Source organism: Mastigoproctus giganteus, chromosome 5 (genome assembly GCF_048544385.1).
Source record: "Mastigoproctus giganteus isolate SK-2022 chromosome 5, ASM4854438v1, whole genome shotgun sequence".
Taxonomy (NCBI): Eukaryota; Metazoa; Arthropoda; class Arachnida; order Uropygi; family Thelyphonidae; genus Mastigoproctus; species Mastigoproctus giganteus.
Genome location: NC_143579.1, coordinates 99,655,890 through 99,679,325, shown reverse-complemented (window position 1 = coordinate 99,679,325; position 23,436 = coordinate 99,655,890). Strand labels below are relative to the sequence as shown.

At 36.7% G+C, this 23,436-nt stretch overlaps 1 protein-coding gene across 3 annotated transcripts in view; it reads right to left on the bottom strand.

Moving 5' to 3' along the window:
- Positions 1-23,436, bottom strand: part of LOC150085583 (phosphatase and actin regulator 2-like) — a 462,740-nt gene that overhangs the window by 107,490 nt on the left and 331,814 nt on the right. For all 3 annotated transcript variants that reach the window (XM_090373361.1, XM_090373363.1, XM_090373362.1), the window contains one exon: positions 16,628-16,704. In XM_090373361.1, the coding sequence (XP_090229487.1) occupies positions 16,628-16,704 (77 nt within the window). The remainder of the gene's footprint in view (positions 1-16,627; positions 16,705-23,436) is intronic.

Sequence of the window (23,436 nt, the reverse complement as noted above, 5' to 3'; positions counted from 1 at the left end):
CACTCCTAAAATAATTTAGAAAAGCTGAAATATATAATACCAATTAATAAAAAAATATTTTAGAGAAAGCCAATTAAATGAAATTTAGCAGCACCCCTCTGATGGCACCAGATCCAAATTATGTGACATATCACTAAAAGAGGAGACAAAAAATATACAATGGACCAACAAAACTAAATGAAAATAAAATAGGCTGACCATTATCCTCCATCTCGATGGAGGACCATAAGACCAATAATGGTCAGGGAAATCACAGCATTTTGACCATTAGACAAATCCATGCATACACAAACAATACATTGATCGATCTGCAGATACAATGGGTTTGAATAATGGTGGCCTTTATGAAGGGAAAAATAATAGAATAAAACCTAGCACTTACATGGCAATACCATACCACTAACAAAGTCACTGTTATACTAGAATATATAAGAAAAATTAGGTTATAGAGGGCAGCACAAGCACAGTGCTAGCATATTGACTCAATACCACAATGAATAATAGAATGAAAACTGTAACTAATTATCAAAAACAAACAAACTACATGCCAATAGTATGGCTGACCAGTAGAGCGAAAGTAAAAATAAACCAAAGATAATAATATAATATACACATGCATATATTTGAAAAAGAATATGAAAATTTTATCTCAATATGATAAGTAGAACATTTCCGTATGCTACTCTCCAGAAGTTAAAACGAAAAACAATTAAAAATCAAATGAACACAATTAAAAATCAATTTAACTTAATAAAAAATTAATTTAATGAAAAAAATTGCAAAACAATTTTCCTTTCTGAAGGTGACAATGCTTTTCAACCATATGTCATGATCACAGGAATGAAAATTACCGAATAGGGGTAAGCACGGAACTTAAATAGGGATTATTTGCCTTCGTGCATGCATGTAAAGGACCACGAGTCGGCAATTAGATATGGCCGGTGAACTTTAACAGAATTCTCATGTAATTTTATTTCAACGTTTTCTGCAATTAATAGTCTCATATAATTATGATGGACACTAAGTATTTTGGCCTTGTTAAACAGAAAAGTATTTAACACTATTTAATAACCTTAAGGACTGTAGACTTGGCGGTAATGATAATTTATTCTCACTAGATGTTACCTCGTTATATACGAATGTAAACATTTAATGCACATTAAATATTCTTTGGGATATGTTAAATAATAACTCAATACCGATTAATTATATGAAGCCTCCTATTAAGGAAATTTTTCACTTAATTAAACTCTTTGTTAAAGCCAATTATATCACATGATTATCCGCTTGTATAAGGCAATGGTCAAGCCACACCACGAGTACTGTAATAGGTCTGGAGGCCTCATTTTAAGAAGGGTATAGAGCTGCTGGAATAAGTACAGAGAAGGGCAACAAGATTAGTGAATGGAACAAAAGGTTGCTCTTACGAAGAAAGGCTTAAGTTTTGCAAATTACAGTATCTGGAGATTAGGCACCTGCGAGGTGATCTGATTGAGGTGTATAAAGCCTTGAACAGTTTGAGCATGCTCAATGCTGATGGGATTCTTCCTTTTGCTCAGAATAATCGCCTGAGAGGGCACAAATTCAAATTGAGGAAGGACAGTTGTAGGATGGATGTGTGGAAGTTTGCCTTTAGCCAGCAGGTGGTTGATTGCTGGAACAAACTTCCATCTCTCATTGTAGAAGTTGATAGTTTAAACAGATTCAAGGTAGAACTAGACAAACATTTGGAGCAAGTGAATGGGTGAAATAAGGGTGTTTTTTTTTTTTTTTTTTTTTTGGCTGATGCTATATAAGCTTGCTTTCTTGCATCATGTGCCAATGCTAATGCTAAAAAGTTATACTGTACTGGAACTGGTAGAACTTTATAAACTTATCAGAACTAATTATTGTAAAATTTTTGGAAGATTGTTATTCACTATTCTTGATATTACGCTTTGGTTACTATTTTATTATTACTGAATTTAATTGTATGTTAGCAGTCATATTTGTCTTTTAGCAAGTCTGCAGAATTCTTAAGCTAACTGCATAAACAACAGGTTAACAAAAATGATAACATATTTTAGATTATATAAAAATAAAGTTGTACTTACCTAATTTCTAATAATCCTAATGTTTCCATAAATGTATTCTATAATCTGTTGCAATTATTTCCATGTTACTCTGAATCGAAGTACAATAAAGGTTATTTTGACTAAATTCGCTGGAAGAATAATGTTTGATTTAGTTTTTGATTTTTATGGTGCATGGGCGACTAAGGATATGATGTGCCAAGCGCAATATTTAAATAAGACACAAGTTAAATAAATAGTAATATATTAATATGTATAAATGGCTAAAAGGCAAGTAAAATGTGATAAAAGAAATATACAATGCGTATTAAAAAAATTTATATATAGAGGTTCGTAGTTTTTAAAAAGTTAAAAATTGTGGATATATTGTCTTTGTCAGTTAAAATCTGACTGGTGTATAATGCTCAGTCAGGTGGTTAAAAGTGCTAAAACATAAACGCTGTGCATTTAAAAATCGTGGACAGTCAATAACGATATGTTTCAATGTTAAAATGGTGTCACAATGCTCACACATAGAACAGCCCTCAGCAGAAAAGCATACATCAGATGACTGTGTCCTATGTGGAGCCGAGCTAGAACAATTTCCTCTTTACGGTCCCTGCGAAGGCTAGATGGCCAATATTCGATTATAGGCTTAACTTCGTATAGCTTATCTTCAGCCTGCCCGTGCCAAGAGTGTTACCATTGAGAAACCAGTTTCTAATTACTTGTCTGTTGTCTGTATAGGGGACTAACAGATAAGAGATATAATGGGTCACTGATTTTGCTGCAGAGTCTGCCAAATCACTTCCCAGGATCCCAATGTGGCTCGGGATTAAGCAGATCCCGAGCCACATTGGAATCCTGGGAATATCAAATTCCAATATAAAAGCGAATATCAAATTCTAATTCAGAAAGGGATTGTATCCTCTGCTGCACCGGAACAAGACTGGATGAGGATTGTGTCTAATTGACAAAGCCTGTAGCGAACTAAGAGAATCGGTATATATAACGTATTTTTGGTGGTGGTGTATTTGTATGTGATCAAAGGCTAGTTCAATTGCGTGCAGCTCTTCAGTAAATAAGCTGCATTCGGCAGGGATCTGCTCTGATATGGTAGCATCTGGAAAGACAGCTGCAGATCCAACAGGCACCTCTGACTTCGAACCATCTGTGAAGAGTGGAAAGAAGTCAGAATATTCAAATCAGTGGATGGACTGAGAAGAGCTGCAGACAGACATCAGATGGAGTATTATCCATCCCACAGTTGTGCTAAGAGAGAAGTTGCAGGTGGGAGCATGATCGTGCCAGGGTGGAAGGGATTGCCTAAGTGATGGGGCAATGTTGTCTAGAAGAGTAATGTTGCCTGCTGAAACTGATAATGGTAGCCCACGGTAATCATGCAACTTCAGTTGTTTCCAAGTAAATGAAATATATAATGGACATAACTAAAATAGTAACAACTGCTACATTGATTCAAAAAGAGACTCAAAAAGAAATTACAATATTGCTTATTGGAGGCTTTAAGTGGTGGAACCCATGTTTAGTCTCCAGGGCTAAGTTCCGGTCAACCCCCTTCCCCATCTCTTCCATCATGCAGTATTATTGATGACTTTTGAGGTTATGATGAACATCGTGGCGAGATCCAATCTTCCTTACATTTCGAGGGTACAGCTCTAAAACGGTCTTCGCAGGCAGGCTGCTAATTAGTACACTGGGCTGACCCTATTGGTAACTCTCTAGGAGACTTCCAGATCAACTAGTATAAACTTGCTACCTCTACTCTGCCAGATAGTAACTGGAGGGAGTCCGAGTAGTGTGTATGGGGGGGGGGGCATTGTTGAGGTCATGTGTCAAGGATCTGGGTATATTCTTACCATATGTATGCCATATCCAAAAATTCATTACTTCATACAGCATGTCCCACCCACTTTTTCTTACTATTGAATACACCACGAATTGTCAAACTAATGGAGCAAGCTTATCTGCGAAAACATCTAAACCTCCCAAACACTTCTTAATTCATTTCACAAATATACGTGGTCTCAATTCTAATCTCAACGATGTCCATTTCCACTTGCAGTCTGCCAAACCCATGTACTTTTCTGACACACAATCTCAGTTATCAGTTGATTCAACTACTGCTCGTCTCAGCTGCCCAAATTATTTGCTGTATGATTCCTTTCACCTCAAAGGTGGTACTTGTGCATATGTCCGTTCCGATATTCCCTGTCAGAGACTTGGGTTGGAATCTCCTCTTTTCGATCTTCTCTAGCTTAAAATCTCTCTACCCCATTGTGTCAAATTCATCTGTTGTCTCTACCATTCTCCCAACTCCACTAATCACTTGGAGCTCTTTGACTTCCTCTCTTTGCAACTTGACTTTCTCCAGTACAACTTTCCTAACAGTGAGGTAATTTTCCTTGGTGATTTTAATGTTCACAACTCCAGCTGGCTTCTGTTTTCTAGTCACACCGACCCAGCTGGTCGAGATGCTGAGGATTTTGAATTACTAATGACCTTGCACTGATTGTTCATTTACCTACAAGAATACCAAACAATCCTAACCATACAGTCAACACGCTTGATCTTTTTCTCACAAACAACCCTTCTAAGTACACAGTCGAAGTGAGAGGTCCTTTAGGCACCTCAGATCACAACTTGGTGACTGTCTCTTCTCCAATGGAGCCTTTATCTCATGGCTATTCCCAACCTCGTATTGTTTGGCATTACAAGAATGCAAAATGGGATGACCTGCAAGATTTCTTTTCTTCTTTTCCTTGGTCGAATTACTGTTTCAAAACTTCTGATGTCAACGTTTGCTCAGATCGTGTCAGTGAAATTATTATTACAGGAATGGAATCCTTTATCCCACACTCCACTTTAAAATCTCATCCTTTATCTAAACCTTGGTTTTCAATAAATGTGCTAAGGCTGTTCAATAGAAGAATGTTGCATATTGTAATTGGCTTGTTTCTAATTCTTCAGCTTCATTTTCTGCCTACACCAAAGCTTGCAACAATTGTAAAGCAGTTATTAATCAGTCCAAACTAGAGTTTGAACAAGCTAAGAGTAGAAAACTTGCTTCTTGCCCTAATGGTAGCCAAGCATTCTGGTCTCTTGCCAAAGCTATTGGCTGCAACTTTTTCCCATCTCTGCTCCTAACTTTGTCCAAACCAGATGGTTCTGTTTTCACTCCAGCCAAAGATAAAGCAGACCTGCTAGCATCCCATTGTTCTTCCAACTCATGTACTAATGATCTTGATAAAATACCTCTCACCATTCTCAACATGCTCCAATGTCTTCTGTAGTCTGTTGTCAAAAGGATGTCAGAGGGCTTTTGACGAATGTTGATGCTAAGAAAGCTCCAGGTCCTGATGGTATTTCTCCACTTGTTCTCAAAACCTGCACTCTTTGCCACCTTTTTTCACTTTCTTATTCCAAAGGTGTTTTTCCTTCTGCTTGGACATTTGCACATATCCAGCCAGTTACTAAAAAGGGTGACAAATCACTCCCATCCAATTATCGTCCCATTGCAATTACTTCTACTCTTTCTAAAGTAATGGAAAAATCAATTAACCGCCAACTCTTAAACTACCTAGAAACCTGCCGTCTGATCAACAATTGCCAGTATAGATTCCATCAGTGTCGATCCACTGGTGATATTTTTGCTTATGTTACCCATTTATGGACTAATTCAATGGAAAAGTTCGGTGAAACACAAGTAGTTGCTATTGACATCTCAAAGGTTTTTGATCGTGTTTGGCATAAAGGTCTTCTAAACAAGCTTCCATCTTATGGTTTGCCAACTGTTTTTGTAATTGGTTATCTAGTTTTCTCTACGATCACTCACTGAGGGTGATGGTAGATGGCCCTCTGTCTTCTAACTTTCCCACTAATGCCAGTGTCCCCCAAGGTTCAGTTCTTTCCCCCACTCTTTTCCTCTTGTATGTCAATGACCTTCTTCCATTGACTGGAAATCCCATCCATAGTTTTGCTGATGATAGCACATTGCATTCAACTTTCCATTTTGAGAAAACTTGTCCTGCTCAATCAGCTTCAACTTCTCGAAAATCTGCTACCAATTCCTTAAATGCTGATCTCCAGGTAATTCTCCAGTGGGGCAAAGACAACTTAGTTGATTTCAATCCTTCTAAAACTCATTCTTGTCTTATATCTTGCAAAAAGGATTCTTCTGCTCCTGTGCTTATCTTTGGTGACACTCCGATTTCTAGGCAAAATGATCTCTCTCTCTCGCTCTCTCTCTTTTAGGGATTACCCTGACTTCTAATCTCTCTTGGCACAAGTACATTACAAATATTGCTTCCTCCGCATCTAAAAAACTTGGTTTTCTGTTTCGCTCTCGGCATTACTTTTCTTCCAAACAGCTGTTCACTCTGTACAAATTGCAAATCCGTCCTACCAATGAATACTGTTCTTACATCTGGGGGTGGTGCCCCCAAAACCTCTCTCAGGCTTCTAGATTCCATTCAGAAGAAGGCAGTTACGTTAATTAATGATTCATCTCTAACGGAGTCTCTCTATCGCTGTCTCATAGACATAGTGTTTCTGCTGCATGCCTCTTCTACAGATATTTCCATGGGCACTGTTCTTATGAATTGGCTTCTACAATTCCCACTCTCTCTTTCAAAACAGTCTGAATATGTGCCACCAACATCCATTTACTGTCCAACTTCAAACTCACAGAACCAACTTTTCATCTTCCTCGTTCATTCATTCAACTGCTGTTTTCTGGAACAACCTTCCTTCATATGTATTTCCTGAAAATTACAGTCTACAGAAGTTCAAGTCCAATGTTAACAAATATCTTCTTTTGTCTTCTCAACCTCCAACCCAAGCACGGTACTAAGTACTATAGGCTCTTATACCCCTCTCGTGTTTGGGGTTTACATAAAAAAAATAATAATAACAATAACGATAAAGTGATGGAAAACAATGTCAGTTTTGCTGCATATGAATTTCAGTAGTGTAATTTCATATATATATTCTGTGTGTAGCAAATTTAAAGGTAACACAGCTGAAATCTGGAAATTTTTGAATCAGAAGACTTGATTCAAAATTTCCAGATTTTGCCGCCTTGAGATGTAAATTAAAATGCCGCCTTGACAGTAATAAATAAAGTTAAAAGTTCACAGACATATTACGCACCACACACATTAACTGGGCACATGCTTGTTGTGTTATACTGGATTTAATAATAGCAGCAAGCTTATACAGCATCACCAAAAAAAAAAAAAAAAAAACTGGCCCACCTCATCTGTTCACCCCTTGTTATAATATCTAATTCTTCTTTAAATTTATTAAAATTGCCCACTTTAACAACACCAAATGGAAGTTTATTCCAACAATCAGTTACTCTGGCTGAAAGCAACTTTTCACACAGATCTGGCCTGTTGCCCCTTTGCAGATATCATGCATAAAGGGACAAAAACTTAATGCATATTGTTTGAGAAATATTAAGGATACCATCAGCACTGTTTACTCAATCAATTAAGCACTTCAATCAGGCCACCTCAGGGCCTTAAGAATTGCAACTTGCAGAATTTCATGGTAAGAATAATATCCCCGTGTCTCAACTAATCTCCTAAACTCGTTTCTCTTCTCTACACTTGTTCCAACAGATCCACATACTTTTTAAAATGAGGTTTCCAGACGTGTGTGGAGTACTCAAAATGTGGCCTAAAACACTGCCCTATAAAATAGGACAAATTCTTGTATGTCACTGAAAGAACCCCACAAAATGTTCTAGCACCAATATGCACTGTCAGAGAACTTCCACTACTTTCAATATTGTACCATCCAGTTGATCTGTTATTGTAGGATTATTGCTATCCATATTGACACTCAAATGACATTTCTCAGTCTGTCTGTACTTAGACAGCAAACTTATATAAATACATAAGTTAATGACAGGAATCAATGTATGCTAACTAAGATATCTTTATCTAAGTTATTCTCAGAAATTAAAATTTTTTCTTGTGATCATGAAATTGGCATTCGTCTACTATCACTCAACCATCCATTTATTCCTTCAGCAGAAGGTGTATAATAATATTTTACTTATGTAAGAAGCAATGCTGAGAAATCTGATGTAGGAAAGAAATTTTTTATCATAATTTTGTATAAAATTAGAGGATTTTTTTTTTTTTTTTTTTTTTGGGGTAGCTGTTGGCGCATTGGCTTCTGTGGCCATAATGCACCTGCCAAGATTTTTGCAGTACTTTGATCCAAGCTCGAGGCGGGATTCAAACCCACGAACCGACCCGGCTTAGCCCGGTCGGTAATTAGGGGATGGATGCCAATTTTCAAAGAAAGAATGTTAATTAATTTCTGAGAATATCTTAGATAAATTAGTGCTAACTTTAAGGAGATTAAAGAAAATCTATGTTCTGTAAAAATTTAAGCAAGAAAACTTAGGTTAACTTCACATTGTACTCAAAATTCCTTTATCTTGTAAAATGCTGTTCATTCACGTATACAATGCAAAATATAAATATCATAATTTAAAACTTTAAAATACAGAAAGGGAACTGCAATAAAATATGGTAGCTTTTGAAAAATAGTATTATCCATCCATACTACATTACATCTGGCAATCTGCTTAAATAATTTATGTGACATATGCAATTGGCCATGTACCCTGCAACACCATACGAATGACATAATATTATCGTGTTATCATATTCTAGTGTCATATCTATTTCTGTCTCCCTTCAACCCCTTTGTCTTCCAACCGGATGGTTTACATGCAATCCCGTACCCTGACTCCATTTATCAAGTGTTTATCTTGTATATGCATAGTCTCTAGTCAGTTTCAGGACTGCTGCTCATTTTTATATCCGATAACAACTGATGACTGGGGATTTCTATGGTGCCCTTTCTGCCAAACATGCATGACAATTCCCAAACTAATATCTGTGTGGCACAGCATATCACATCAACGTAGCTTACCAATCTGTCCTTGAGACATGTTTTTGCCTCACTGATGTAGTTCCCATCACATTCTGAACATTTCAAGTGGGTGGAGGGGGAGGATTTAACTGGCGAGGATATTGTTTGCAATTTTTTGCCAAATAATTGTCAAAATTTAATGTTATACTGTTTAAGTATTCTGGCAATCTATTGTGACATCACTGAATATCAAAGGATTCTTCCAACTACCCCCAATTAAATTTCCCACCTCTAAAATATTCAGATTTATAAGATTATATGTTGTAATGCAATGTAAGCTACATCAACAAAGCAAAAAAAAAGGCATCTCAAGGATCAGCTGGAAAATCATGTTGTAATAAAAGACACAGATTTCAGTTTGACATAAGAGCACCAGATAAACCCATGCTCAGCAGTTACTATTGGGTATGAAAATGACAAGTAATGTTGATGCTGGCTATAGGCTATGTGTATACAATGCAGAGAAAAAAAAAAAAAATCCAACTTGATAAACAGGGAAACTTGTATATATCATCTTTGATTTTCTACTATTGCACTGTGATAGCATCCAATAAAAGACAAAGTGGATATAACACCAGAATATGAAAATGATGTTAAGTCAATCATAATACAGGGCGCATGACCAATCCCAAGAGCAGTGAAGTTATTTAAGCAGATTGCCAGACATAACATGGCTGAAGAGGGACATTCACTTGTTGAGAGCTACCACATTTTATTGCATTTTCAGTATTTTAACTGTATGGAGTTTTTACCTTTCATTTATACAACTTATTTTAAAGTTTTAAATGTGCGGTATTTATATTTTATATTGTAAAATATAAATACGAAAACCATAAACACAAAATACAATATGAAAATCATAAACACAAAAGATATTAGAACTCACAGTATTCAGTACCACGAATAGGCTGAAGGCTGAGAAGACAGATGATATTCACTGACATTAGATAAACTTCTGTAGGAAATACATATGGAGGAAGGTTGTTCCAGGAAACAGAAATATTAGAGATAAACGAGGAAATATGAGTTTCGGATTGAAGAGTGAATGGGTGCTGAGTGATTGTGGCACATCTGGAAGAGATTGGGGAAGGCGAAAAGGAGAACAGGCATTGTGTGTATTAACACACACTCAGTCTAAAACACTGATGGATCCAATATCTTTCTATTTCAGAAGATCTAGAAGCCCAGTTGGCCTGCCTCCCTAAAATCTACTCAAGCACACGTTCTCAATAGTAAGCCCTGTTACATCACTTTGGTGGCTATGAACGTGTAGAGTGGTTCTCTTCAAGAAGCCTGGTCAGCATAAAGAGTAAAAGACCAAACCCTCCAGCACATGACAACACAACGAAACAAATGGTCCTCAGTCCCCAACAGTTTTCACTCCTCCTCTTATGGCAGTGAGAGGATCAGAGTGGAAGCAGAAGGTGCTAAGAATCTCTGGGTATGACCACACTGCCATGCACAGAAACTGAACTTGGCCTGTTACAACGTAAGATCGCTCATCGGTGAAGATAAGATATTAGAACTGGAAACAGAAAATGTGAATTGGAATATTATCGGCATGGCTGAAACAAGAAGAAATGAATCACTTATAAGATTATCAAGTGGAAATCTGCTGTACACCAATGGAAACAGTGAAAAGAGCAAAGGTGGAGCTGGCTTTCTGGTCCATAAAGATATGAAAAACAACATTTTGGAATTCAAAAGTACATCACCAAGGGTGCATATAATGATATATGCACCAACAATGAGCCATGATAATAAAGAGGTTGAAGAAATGTACACCGAAATCGAGATACTTGTAGATGAACAAAAACTCACTACACCATTATTATGGGGGAGAAAGGGAAACTATAGGAAATTTTTGAATTGGTGAAAGAAATGAAAGAGGTGAAAGACTGGTGGAATTTGCTGAATCTCGAGGAATGTCAGTAATGAACACTTTCTTCAAGAAAAGGCTGAAGAAAGTGGACACGGAAGAGCCCAAATGGATTAACAACTAATGAAATCGACTTCATCCTCACAAACAGAAGAGATATTGTGAATGATGTTACTGTCCTGAACAAGGTAAATGTTGGAAGTGATCACAGAATCGTAAGATGCACACTTGATATAGACGTAAGAAAAGAAAGAAAAAAAAACTGACTCAAATAAATAATTCAAAGATTTTTGAGATAACAGAAGCGGGGCGACCGTCGCATGTACTGGAACTTAAGAACAAGTTTGAGCTTCTGAAGACCCTTCAGGACCGAGATATCGACGATGAATACAACAATTTTCTGAAAGTGATAAAGCCCGAGAAACCTACAGTGGGGCCCCGACTTACAATGACATCAACATCCGATATTCTCAGGAACTGATATACCTTCCGTACAATCTCTTATTTTAAGGACCGATGATATTTGCAGGTACCAATGGCTTTCCAATTTTCTGATGCATGGTGCACAGAACATCATTTATACGACTGTTCTCAACCAATTACCATCTTTGTTATTGTTCAATACTTTATTATTCAATGCGTGGTGCAGAACATCACTCATAACAATTGTTTCAGATCTATGACGATCTGAAACTTTAAGCTCCATCAACCAGTGGCAGTGATGTGTGCTTTGAAGATTTTAAAGCCAGCAGAGGCTGGTAAGAGCACTCCAAAAAAAAAAGGGGGGGGGGCAAATATCAAAAGTGTTGAAAGGTGTGGAGAGGCATCCAGTGCTGATAAAAAAGTAGCTGAGATGTTTAAAAGTGAATTCCAAGAGATTGTTGATCAGGAGGATTATATTCCCCAGCATGTTTTTAACATTGACGAAACCAGCTTCTTCTGGAAGCGAATGCCCAGGAGAATGTACATCACTAAGTTTACCTGGGCATAAGTCTATGAAAGATAGGCTCATTCTTCTGTTGTGCGTCAATATCTCTTGAGATTTTAAGCTGAAGCCTTTGCTTGTGTAACTCTCTAACACCCCAGGGTATTTAAACAACAAAAGATCAACAAAGGCATTTTGGGAGTGTTTGGCACAGTAACAAGAAGGCCTGGGTTATAGGATATGTCTTCAATGGATGGGAGCTTGAAGTTTTCTGTCTTTCAGTGAAGAGTTATCTTGAGAAGGCATTACTCAATGCAGGAAAATGTGCCAAGCCATGATCCCAACCTTGTTCAATCTCTTGAGGCACAATGTGACTTTTTCCAAGTCTAATTTTGCCACCCAAAACCACTCCTCTTCTTCAACCAATGAACCGGCAGGTGATTGCAAACTTCAAAAAAAATCTACACCACAAAATGTTTGCAAGTTGCTTTTAGTGACCTCTGATGAAAATGATCACCCTCAAAGATTTTTGGAGGTCGAAGTTCAACATGCTGAACTGTGTGAGCCTGGAAAAAAAAAAGTGGTCTTTAATTATACATAATGTCGATGGATTTGAAGATAATGGTGCTTTGACAAATGATATTATCACTCTTGGTAAATCATTGGGTTTGGAGGTTGACAAAGAGGATGTGGAGGACCTTATTGGCACTCATGGGCATGAGCTAACAAAAGAGGAGGAGCTACAAGAGTTGCAGAAAATTACAGAGTGACACTGGAGAGGAAGAGGAAGAAAAAGACACCCAAAAAGTGTCAGCTGAATAGCTGGAGACTCATTTCTTGTTGGGAGCATTTAAGAGAAGTGGTAAAAAAAACACCCCAACACTGAACTCATGATGAGCAAATTGGAAGATGAAGTAATTTCTTACTTCAGGAAGCTACCAAAAAAAAGTCATCAAAAACAGTGCACTTTGGACACTTTGCCAATAGCAGCAAAAGACTGAAAAGACACCTGACACATGATATAATCCCACACCACACTATGCCACCATTGATTTCATCAGCTCTGCACTTCAAGTGTAAGGTATATGCTAATTTATTGTTTTTTATTTTTATTTTAAGATGTTTTATGACTATTTATCAGATAATCTTTATAAAACTAATTTTTAATGTAAAAATGAAGTATAACATGTAAGAAATGCCTATTTTATGTGTTGTTGGGGAATGAACTACAGGAAATCAATGTATTATTGGTTTCAACTTACAATATTTTCAATGTACAATGGGTTTTGTGGAATGAATTACCATTGGAATTTGGGGCCCCATTGTAAAAAGAAATTCAAAGAAGAAAAAAATTAGTCAAGAAACACTTAGGACTTGAAACAAAGGACTTGAAATCAGCAGTCATGAGTAGTAATACAGAAAGACAAATGATACTGAAACTGAAGAATTAAGATGGTGTACTTATAAATAGTAGAAGACTACTATAAAGAATTATATAAAGAGTGAGGAAATGATGCAAGCAGCGGGGAAGATGGATCAGAAATTAGCAACACATACGACATACCCAATATCCTTCCTGATGAGGAAGAACATGCATTGAAGAAAATGAAAAATCAGAACACCTATTGCTTCATCTATTTCTTTATCTTTAATGACACTAAGAAGTACTGGAAACTTGTCCACAAAAATTTGAAATGCACTGATTAATGAAATTTGTGCTAACTCAGAATTTATAAGAAAATCATTTTTCAGTGGGAACTTGTGCACTATGTAGTCACAGGCAGTGATAAAGTATTTCCTCACTGAGCAAATGAACAGAACCTTTTCCTCTTGTTTTAGACTCTCTGTAGCCTTGACAGTAGAAATGCTGATGACTAAGTCAGAACCATCCTCCTTGTTTTAGCTTTTGGATTCAGTTTCCAAAATGGCAGTGGATTTGAAAACCATTGGCAAAAAAAAAAATTTGCATAACATTCAACATATTTAGGACTAATGACTCTGTACATGGTGGTGTGGTACACTGGACCGAAAAACTATATTTGGATTTTGAAGCACTTGTATAACATTTAAAAAGAAATAATCAAATTACTTTATTCAAGCCAGAAGAGAGAACGATGAACAGACTTTCTGCGCAGGTGAGGATGCCTAGAATTTTCAGCTTCCTTGACATGTTTGGGATTTTTTTTTTTTTTTAACCGAAAGTTCACAACTCAGAAGTTTTTTCTTGGGGAGTTCACCAATGTGTCTTCTTTCAAAACTTCTTTTGGATTATGAACTGGTTTTTAGCATTATTTAGTGGCACTCACTTGTACTTTTCAATTTGGCAGCTCTGAAAAGTGCTCATACTGCTTTTCTCACCACTTCTAATCTCTTCTTTAAACACAAACACACTTCTCAAAGATTGTCACTGTTTCACCAGTCTGGTTACACATTTAACCACAAATAGCCACATGTACACGCATGCTTCAAAATCTTTAATTCACTGGCATGCATCAGTTAAAATAGTTTAAGCAAAGTGCCAGACAGTTTTCTGAAGGAATCTTACATGCTTTCGTGTTGTTCAGATGTCCAACGTTGTTCCCTCCAGCACCAGCAGTGAGAGCAAGCCGCCTTCAATTCTACATTATTATTATTATTACAAAAGTTAACCACAATGGGATATAGCTTGGAACCATTTTGATTACTGCCATCTGTAGCAACTGAAAAGGATCGAATTTTCATAGCCATCACTACTTCTTCTTTCCCTACCTGTTCCATTTTGCTAACAATACTCGTTACTTTTGTTCTTCCACAACCATTATTTTTGCTATTTTACTATTGGGTAACATACTTCTGAACAATGCGCAGGTATGAATAGCACACAGGTAGATTATGTTCTATGACAAAAGACACAAAAACTTTCATCTCATATAACATCATCATCAACACGAAATGCAACATCTATTCTTTCATTTCTTTCCATGTACTGCATACTGTTGTTACACTCATTTGTTTGTAAATGTCTAATTACATTTCATTTTCCACCACTTGGGATTTCAAAAATCACATTTACTTATGGTACCTGCAAATATTATCTTTTTTGGATTTTACAATACGTGGAAAATCTTGCATTACATGCATTCTAAAATTTTACATTTTACATCATATTTTTTTGACATCTTTCATTAAGATGCCAAAGAAATCAAACATTAATTAGCTATCACACATTACAGAGAACAACACTATTATTGCACATTTCTATTTTGAAACATAAGCTACACAGCACATGGTCAATTCTTTAATGAAAATAATTTGTAAGAGAAATTCGTAAAATTAAAAAAAAAAAAAAAAAATCAATTTTAACATTGTTTTATTATAAAGAAAATGACAGAGGAAAACTGAGTTTTTGGAAAAAGACAGAGAAACTCTGTCAGAAACTATATTATGGTGGCAAGTGAAATCAAGTAAAAAAAGGGAAAAAAAGTTTAAATTAAAATATTAAAATTTAAAAATCATTATTGCAAAAATCAAATATTTGTAAAAACATGTGATATGGGAAGTCCAGATATCTATATTATTTGTTGCCTAACGTTGTAAACACTTGTCAGCATGTGGTCACTTTACTTAAGCTAAACATGAGTAGAGCTACATAGCCTAATGTCATCTTTTAACTGCATATTGTTAAATTTGATAGGTCTATTAATTGAGTGGGAAGAAAAAACATCTGTGTATTTTAAAAATAACAAACTGGACTGAAGACCTTAAAAAAAACTAAACCTAAATTCAAAATGTACACTTGATTATCAGAAAACTTCTGACTAAATTGAAAGAGTAAATCGGAAGAGTTGGTAGGTGTGCATATTCATATTTCTATCTTATTAATTAGGATCTCTTGAACTTTAAATTTTGTCTATAGGGATTGTGTTTTATATGCTCCTTTTGTTTAACAAAAATGATGCAAGAATGTTTTCCTTTCATAATAAATACTATTCTTTTGATTTACAATTTATTTTAAGTAATTAAAAGTGAAGCATAATTGACAAAAATCAGTTTTATGCCACAGATGATGCACTTACACTGGCCAGACAATGAATGTTATTCATCATAAAAAGCACCTTGAAAAATCATATCCAGCATTTCAGTTGGGCAACAAGGACCACAACTGGAAATTTCAGGGATAATTATGCAATCAGTAATAATAAATCAAAACAAAGGAATACACATCAACAATAACCATGTATCTATTTTTAGAGAGGTCTTTGACCAGGTTAAGAAAGAATAAACAGCACAACAGTACCTTTAGCAACTTTCAGAAGGTTTGAAAGACTCACAAAATATAAACTGGTGTTAATATGATGAACACCAGTTGTTTAATCCCACACCCTCTACAGTTAAGATTTGCTAGGACTAAATGTGTTTCCTAAAGGCACCTTTAGTTGGTTAATCCATATAACCCTTGATCCCATTTGAGAATCAACAATGACACTCTTGACTTTGGATTATCATTGTTCAGTTGCAGTAAACACAGTTATAGCGACAGTAGATTTGACTTTTTTTTTTCTCAACATAACCTTTAAAATAACACTGAAATCTGCAATTTTAGAAAATTGTAAATTTCAGTTTTATTTTTAAAATTGAAAATTTTAAAAAATCTGAATAGTTTTATTCAGTTTTTTTAGACCTTTACTTTTTGTAATGCTTTTATTTATATTCAAATTTATAGATATCGAAATCCCTACAAATCACAAAGTTCATTTGAATTTGGTCAATAATAAAAGATATTAGAATAACAAATTTTAGTAAATGGATATTAGATCTAACCTTGTAAGATGTTTACTGTCTTCATGAACTTCCATTTCCATGCTTTTAAATTCATTTAACTCTTTCCTTATGGCTGCCTGGTTAAAATCAAAATATCATGCTGTGAATGGCATGAATTACACAACAGTGAATTTCTTATATAAATGTATTAAATACTATCAATAATAAATAGAAAATAAGCTTTTGTGTAGTAATTAATCCAAGGTGTGAAAATCACTTATACTACAGCAAACTTAGGTGGTTACATTTCCATACATAGAGTAGCATAGACACAAAGCAGAATTTTTTGTAGAAATATTTTCCCCCTGGAAAAAAAATCCAACTCCAAATGATTTAAACATGAACTTCAATGGAAGTGTAGTAGTTCGGCTGTTCATAACTTGTTTGGAAAGATCTAGGTTCAAATCCTGCTGATGGTTGAAGGATTGTCATAAAGGCCTTTCTGCAAATGGCTTTTAACTAATCTCAGGCAGAGGTTTATATTCCCTCCTCACCCACAAAATATTCTGGATTTTTCTTCCCATCAAACATACAAATCAGGAGTGAATTCAATACATATAATGCACATCAACTTGCAATGAATAATAATGAACTGTGAAATTATATGTAAATAAAATTTATCATTTGTGAAACATATATCCAACATACGAAGGTTTAAATACAATGAGTGATCACTGAATTATGACCACCCCTATAAAAACTGAATGCGACCCGTTGACCACATGAGGTACGAGAGTGCGGAGTTAGTCGACCTATATAGCATAGATAAGGTGTCAGTGGTTCAGTAGGTAGTAAAATTCTGAGCATGATGAGTAAAAGGAAGGATTTATCGGACTTTGATAAAGGACAGATTGTGGGTGCTCGACGAGCTGGTGCCTCGATTTCCCAAAAGGCCGAACTGGTGGGGTGTTTGAGAGCTGCCATAGTTAAAGTGTACCAGGACTGGTGTCAAAATGGTCAAACAACAACCAAACGACAAAACTGCAAAGGTCAGAAAAAGGTCGATGTTAGAGGTGAATGTTGAGTCTGACAATTCGTACAGGCGAACAGGAGCAGCACTGTTGAAGAGTTGACTACCCAATACAACATGAGCCAACCTGGAAGAGAGAGAGAGAGAGAGAGAGAGAGAGAGAGAGAGAGAGAGAGAAATCAATGTCACCTTCTCTTCCTTCATCACCATTTCTTATAAGTGTTTGTCCAACCCTTTGATTTTATTAAGATCTGGCATGACCATGCATCGCACACTCACACAATGGGCTATACCAGCAGAAGACTCCTACGGCATCCTCCCTAACCAAGATTCATCAGCATAAAAGACTCACCTGGTGCAAAGGGCATACAAGTTGGATGTTAGAAGACTGGATGGTGTGCCGGTCGGATGAGTCACGTTATTTACTCCACAATGTGGATGGTCGTGTATGGATTTGGCATCAACAACAAGAGGCTCTTGATCCATCATGCATGGTATCAAAAGTGCAGGCTGGTGGAGGCGGTTGTATGGTGTGGGGCATGTTTCACTGGCAAGAACTTAGACCTCTGGTGCATGTGGAACAATGTATCAGTGGTCTCTGCTATTGTCAATGTGTACATCCCACTATGTTACCCTTTTCCCCGAATGCCGATAGTGTCTTCCAAGATGATAATGTGCCAAGCCATCGAGCACTTGTTGTAGGAATGGTTTGAGGAACACAGTTCTGACTTCCAGCATATCGATTAGCCTCCAAACTCCCCCGATATCAATCCCATAGAGCACTTGTGGGACACCATGGAAAGGCATATAAGGTGTCTGGATACACCAATCACCTCCATACTTGCATTTTTTTTTTTGGTAGTAGTTGTTAGCGCATTGGCTTCTGTGGCCATAATGCACCTCCCAAGGTTTTTGCAGTACTTTGATCCAAGCCCGAGGCGGGAATTGAACCCACGACCTTTGGGTTGCTAGGTAGGCACTTTACCCACCTGGCTAGCCCGGTCGGCTCATACCTGCATTGCTGACTGCATTGCACACAGCTTGGTTGGCCATACCTCCTGAATGCTTCTGACATTTTGTTGACAATGCCACATTGGATAGCTGCTGTACTGAGGGCAAAAGGAGGACCTACGAAGTACAGTAAACCCCCGTTATTCGCGGTATCTGTATTCGCGGTTTCGCGTTCGCTGATTTAATAATATAAAATGAAACCTAAAAAAATGTGAATTTTAAAGCACTGTGAATATTTTCCGCCATAAAAAAACATGGGCGTGGCAAAAATTATCTTTCCCGGTCAAAACAGGGTTCAGTGGGTGGGGGGAAGAGGGGTGACAAAATCGCGAGCTTGGATGTTTCTCGCTAATCCTTGTTCAGTATGTGTTATGCGCTTGTCATGGAAGGTTTGGTCGTTTGCTTTTAGTTTATATGCTTATAAATTGAATAAATTTATCAATTTATAAATTGATATGCTTACAAGAGTGGTAAATCTACCGTTTTGCAGTGTAAAACAGACTTTTTCGAGTGTGTTAACGGAAGAAAGTGCCTTTATTGTGGTCAAGTTATTTTTTACCCGTACAAAAATATAGCTACAAATAACAAGGGAAATGTGAAAATATCAAAGAAGGTGATGACATTAGCGAATAAAATTGAGTTATTAGACAAAATTTCTAATGGTGAAAGTGTCTCTTCAGTGTCAAAACATTATAAAATCAATGAGTCAATGGTACGATCAATCAAAAAATCGGAAAAAAAAAAATCCGCCGTAATGTCCGTGAAAACGCGCTAATTGCTTCAAAAATTTGCTGTTTAACTCGTGATGTTAAATTAGAAAAAAATGGAAAAGCTTTAAATCTGTGGATAGAAGACCGAACTCAAAATAAAATTCCGTTAAGTTCACTCATCATTCGTGAACAGGCAAAAGTCCTTTATCAACACTAGCGAAACTGGTGATAGCACTGGTGGGATAAGTTTTTTTGCTAGCAAAGGCGCTGGTTTGAAAGATTTGTTTGAGATTTCTAATAAATATTACATTTAATATTAAATTGTTTCTTATTTTCATTTCGATGCCATATGCTTGCATTTCGCTATGTACTGTCTATGTACAGTCATATTATGAAAGTACATATAATACATACATAGACAAAATTTTAGACTAGTTTTTCTTATATTTCATACTTTGGAACGGAACCCCTTTATTACTATGGGAGCCATAACTCAGTATTCGCGACATTTCTCAGGAACGTAACCCCCGCGAATAGCGGGGGTTTACACTATTAGGTTGGTGGTCTTAATTCAGTGATCACTCAGTGTATATTGACAGCAGTGTTAAAAAATCTACCTCTCTATCAATGCCATAAATTAAATACATAGAAAGATATAACTGAAGTAAAAATACATCCTATATTAGAAGATTAAAATATTAGCCTCTTTAGTAATGATGCAGTGAAATGCACTTATATAGCATTGGCACAGAGAGAGAGAGAGAGAGAGAGTTCCTGAAAGTTGGAGAGGGAGCTAAAGCTGGATTTTCGGACAGATGAAAGTTGGAGACATTCGATGAGAATATGTTTTATTGTTAGGTGCGACTGGCAAAAGAAGCACTGAGGAGGAGTCTCTCCCAAAAGCAAATGCAGATGAGTTGGATGTGAATAACTGATGCGAAGCCTTGCCAGAATTATTTCTTGTCGCCTGCTTCTTCTAAAACTAGATGTCTACAGTTATGGCTCTCTCTTTTTTTTTTTTTTTTTTTTTTTATCTGGAAGAGTTTATTATTGGTTTGAGATTGCCAGAGGTGAGACCATTGTTTCCAACATGTTTTTTTAATAATGGATTTGTAGTCAGTGTAGGGAACTTTCAGTTGACTGTAAGATCCAGAGTCGGGATGTTTAGCAGCCTCATCCGCACGATCATTACCTTGGATGCCGACATGACTGGGAATCCAGCAGAAGGTAACCTTGTGGTTGGCTGTTTGATGGTAAAATAATTTAGACCGGATCTCTTTAAGAATGGGATGAGAGGAGGAAAGGTAGATTGAAAGGCACTGATTGCACTTAAAGAGTCTGTATATATCAGAGATTGTTTGATATGATAATTGTTTATGTTATCTAGAGCCAGTTTTATTGCAAATAATTCTGCAGTATAGATACTGCATTCAGTGGGAAGAGAAGCAGCTGTTAAGAAAGTTGCGGAAACTGCTGCTGCACCAACAGCCGTACCTGTTTTGGAGCCGTCGGTTATATGATCTTTCTCTGAGTTTTCCAAAGAATGCAATTTATGTAGCTGTTGAAAGTTGGCATCTGCCAGGGAGGATTTTCCCCATCTTGAAAAGAAATTGTCACAGAGAGAGCGGTATAAATTCAGTCCAGGGAAGTTCAGGAGTAGCAAGGTCTTGGAATATATTCTTAAAGTTAATTTTCCAATTGATCATGAGTTCTTGCAGTCGAATCCCCGTGGGACAGTTTTCATTAGGTTTATTATGATATAGCAGGGTGTCTTTAGGATCAAACAGATACTCCCAGCTGGGGTGGGCTGGAGTACTTCTAATCTTTAGTGCATAATTAAACAATAAAATTTTTCTCCTGAGATACAGAAGGGGTTCATTTGCCTCAATATACAGACTGTGAACCAGAGATGTTCTGAAGGCTCCAACAGCTATCCTAAGGGCACTATATGCTGGATGGTGTTCAGACATAGAGAACTTTTCCTGGTGGAGTCGTAGACAGGTGCTCCATAATCCAAGTGTAATCTTATTAAAGCTCTATAGAAATGTAGGAGAGAGCTTCTGTCAGTACCCCAGGGCATAGCAGAGACAGCCCTTAGGATATTCAGTTTTTTAAGACAAGTATTCTGAGGTACGCTATATGGGAAGTAAAATTAAGTTTATTATCTAAATGTAACCCCAACAGATGGAAATTGTTAGTGACAGGAATCAGGCTGTTTTTAAAAATATTTCTGGATCCGGATGTAGTTTCCGTTTTTTACAGAAATGAATAGCAGTAGACTTCTTTTCTGCTAGGGAATAACCATTCTGCAATGCCCATGATTCTATTTTAGCTATAGCAATTTGAAGTTGCCTTACAATGGTGTTCATAGTTTGGGATTGAGTAGAGATAATGAGGTCACCGGCAAACATGTACAATTGTACTGTATTTGGTACATCCCTTGTCATGTTTGTGATTCTTATTGCAAATAATGTTGGACTAAGAATGGAACCCTGTGGTATACCTTCCTCTTGTTTAAAAGTTTTTGATAAATTATTCATTTATCCGACCTGAAAAGTTCCATGGTGTAGGAAGGCTTGTATAAATTGCGGTAGATGACCTCTCAAGCCGAAAGAATGAAGATCTTGAAGAACACCATATCACCAGGTGATATCGAAGGCTTTCTCAATATTGAGATTAATCATGACCAGATGCTGTCCCTTATGAAGGCATTATGTATATTTACCTCTGCTTTTATCATTACATCTAAACGTGGAACGGTTTTTTCAAAACCCGTACTGATTACTATTTAGCAAGTTGTTAGTTTTCAGGAACCACATTAACCACCTGTGAACCATTTTTTCCAGGACTTTGGCTAAACAACTGGTCAGTGAAATTGGCCTATAGTTATGTGGAAAGGTACGATCCTTTCCGGGCTTTGGGAAGGCTAGCACTATTGAGTGACACCAGGAGATTGGGTAAGTATTTTCTAAGAATATTCAGTTGTAATAGTTTAACAATGATCTTTTTTCTCTGTTGTTCAGTTGTTTTAACATTATATAGTAAATCCCATCTGGACCAGCAGTGCTATTCGATGTTTTATTGAGTGCTCCAAAAAGTACTGTTAATGTGAATGGCTGGTTATATGGATGTGAAACTATTGTGGAAAAATTAATCTTAAGCTGCTCTGCAGTTCTTTTAATTCGCTGAAAGGTTGGTTTGTAGGTGGCTATTGCTAATATACTGGCAAATGATTCCTCTAAGGCATTTGCTATTTCTCCCAGTGATGACAACTCTTTCCCTTCCCAGTTTAGTATTGTAGCTTGGGACTGAACAAAAATTGCCATTAAGTGTTTGTATTTTCCTCCAGATAAATCTGCTGTCTGTATCCTTGTTTATACTCAAGGAAAAGCTAATCCAGGCATCTTTCTTTGCTTTTTGTCTTATTTGGCAGAACTTGGCTTTCAGTCTTTTGAAGTTAATTAGGTTGGTAGTTGTGAGAAATTTACGAAATAAATTCCAAGCTCTATTTTTGTACTGTTTGGTGTGTGTGCAGTCTTGGTTCCACCAGTAATTACTATGTTTCCGTTTCCCCGGTAAAGATTTTGGTATTGCAGAGGTAGCAGCTTGTAATATTTGATTAGTTACATGTTCTCTGACATTGTCTATGGGTTGAGATTGGATTATTTTATTGTCTAACTGCACATGATATGCATATTCATTTCCAGTGTGCTCTACGAAATTTCCAAGTGCAGTGGCGTAGTTGGGTGATCACCCTTACAGTTTGGGCAAAGAGAAGTGGTAACAGTGCATTCAGTTTGATTGTGCTCCTTCGATCCACAATTTGAACATATTGCTTCGTCTCGACATGCAGTTTGGGAGTGTCTGTATTTTTGGCACTTGTAGCACCTGATTGGGTTCGGGATGTAAGGACAGACACGGCAATGGAGATAGCCTGCTTTAACAGATGATGGTAGGATGGGAGAGCTGAAAGTGAGAATTATGCTCCTGGTGGGAACAAGAATGGCATCTTTCTGAGTCATAATTCTCCTTGCTCGTGTGACTTTTTGTTCATGTAGCTCTTGAACTATCTCCTCCTCTGATACAGTTGACAAGTCCCATTTTGTGATTACTCCCTT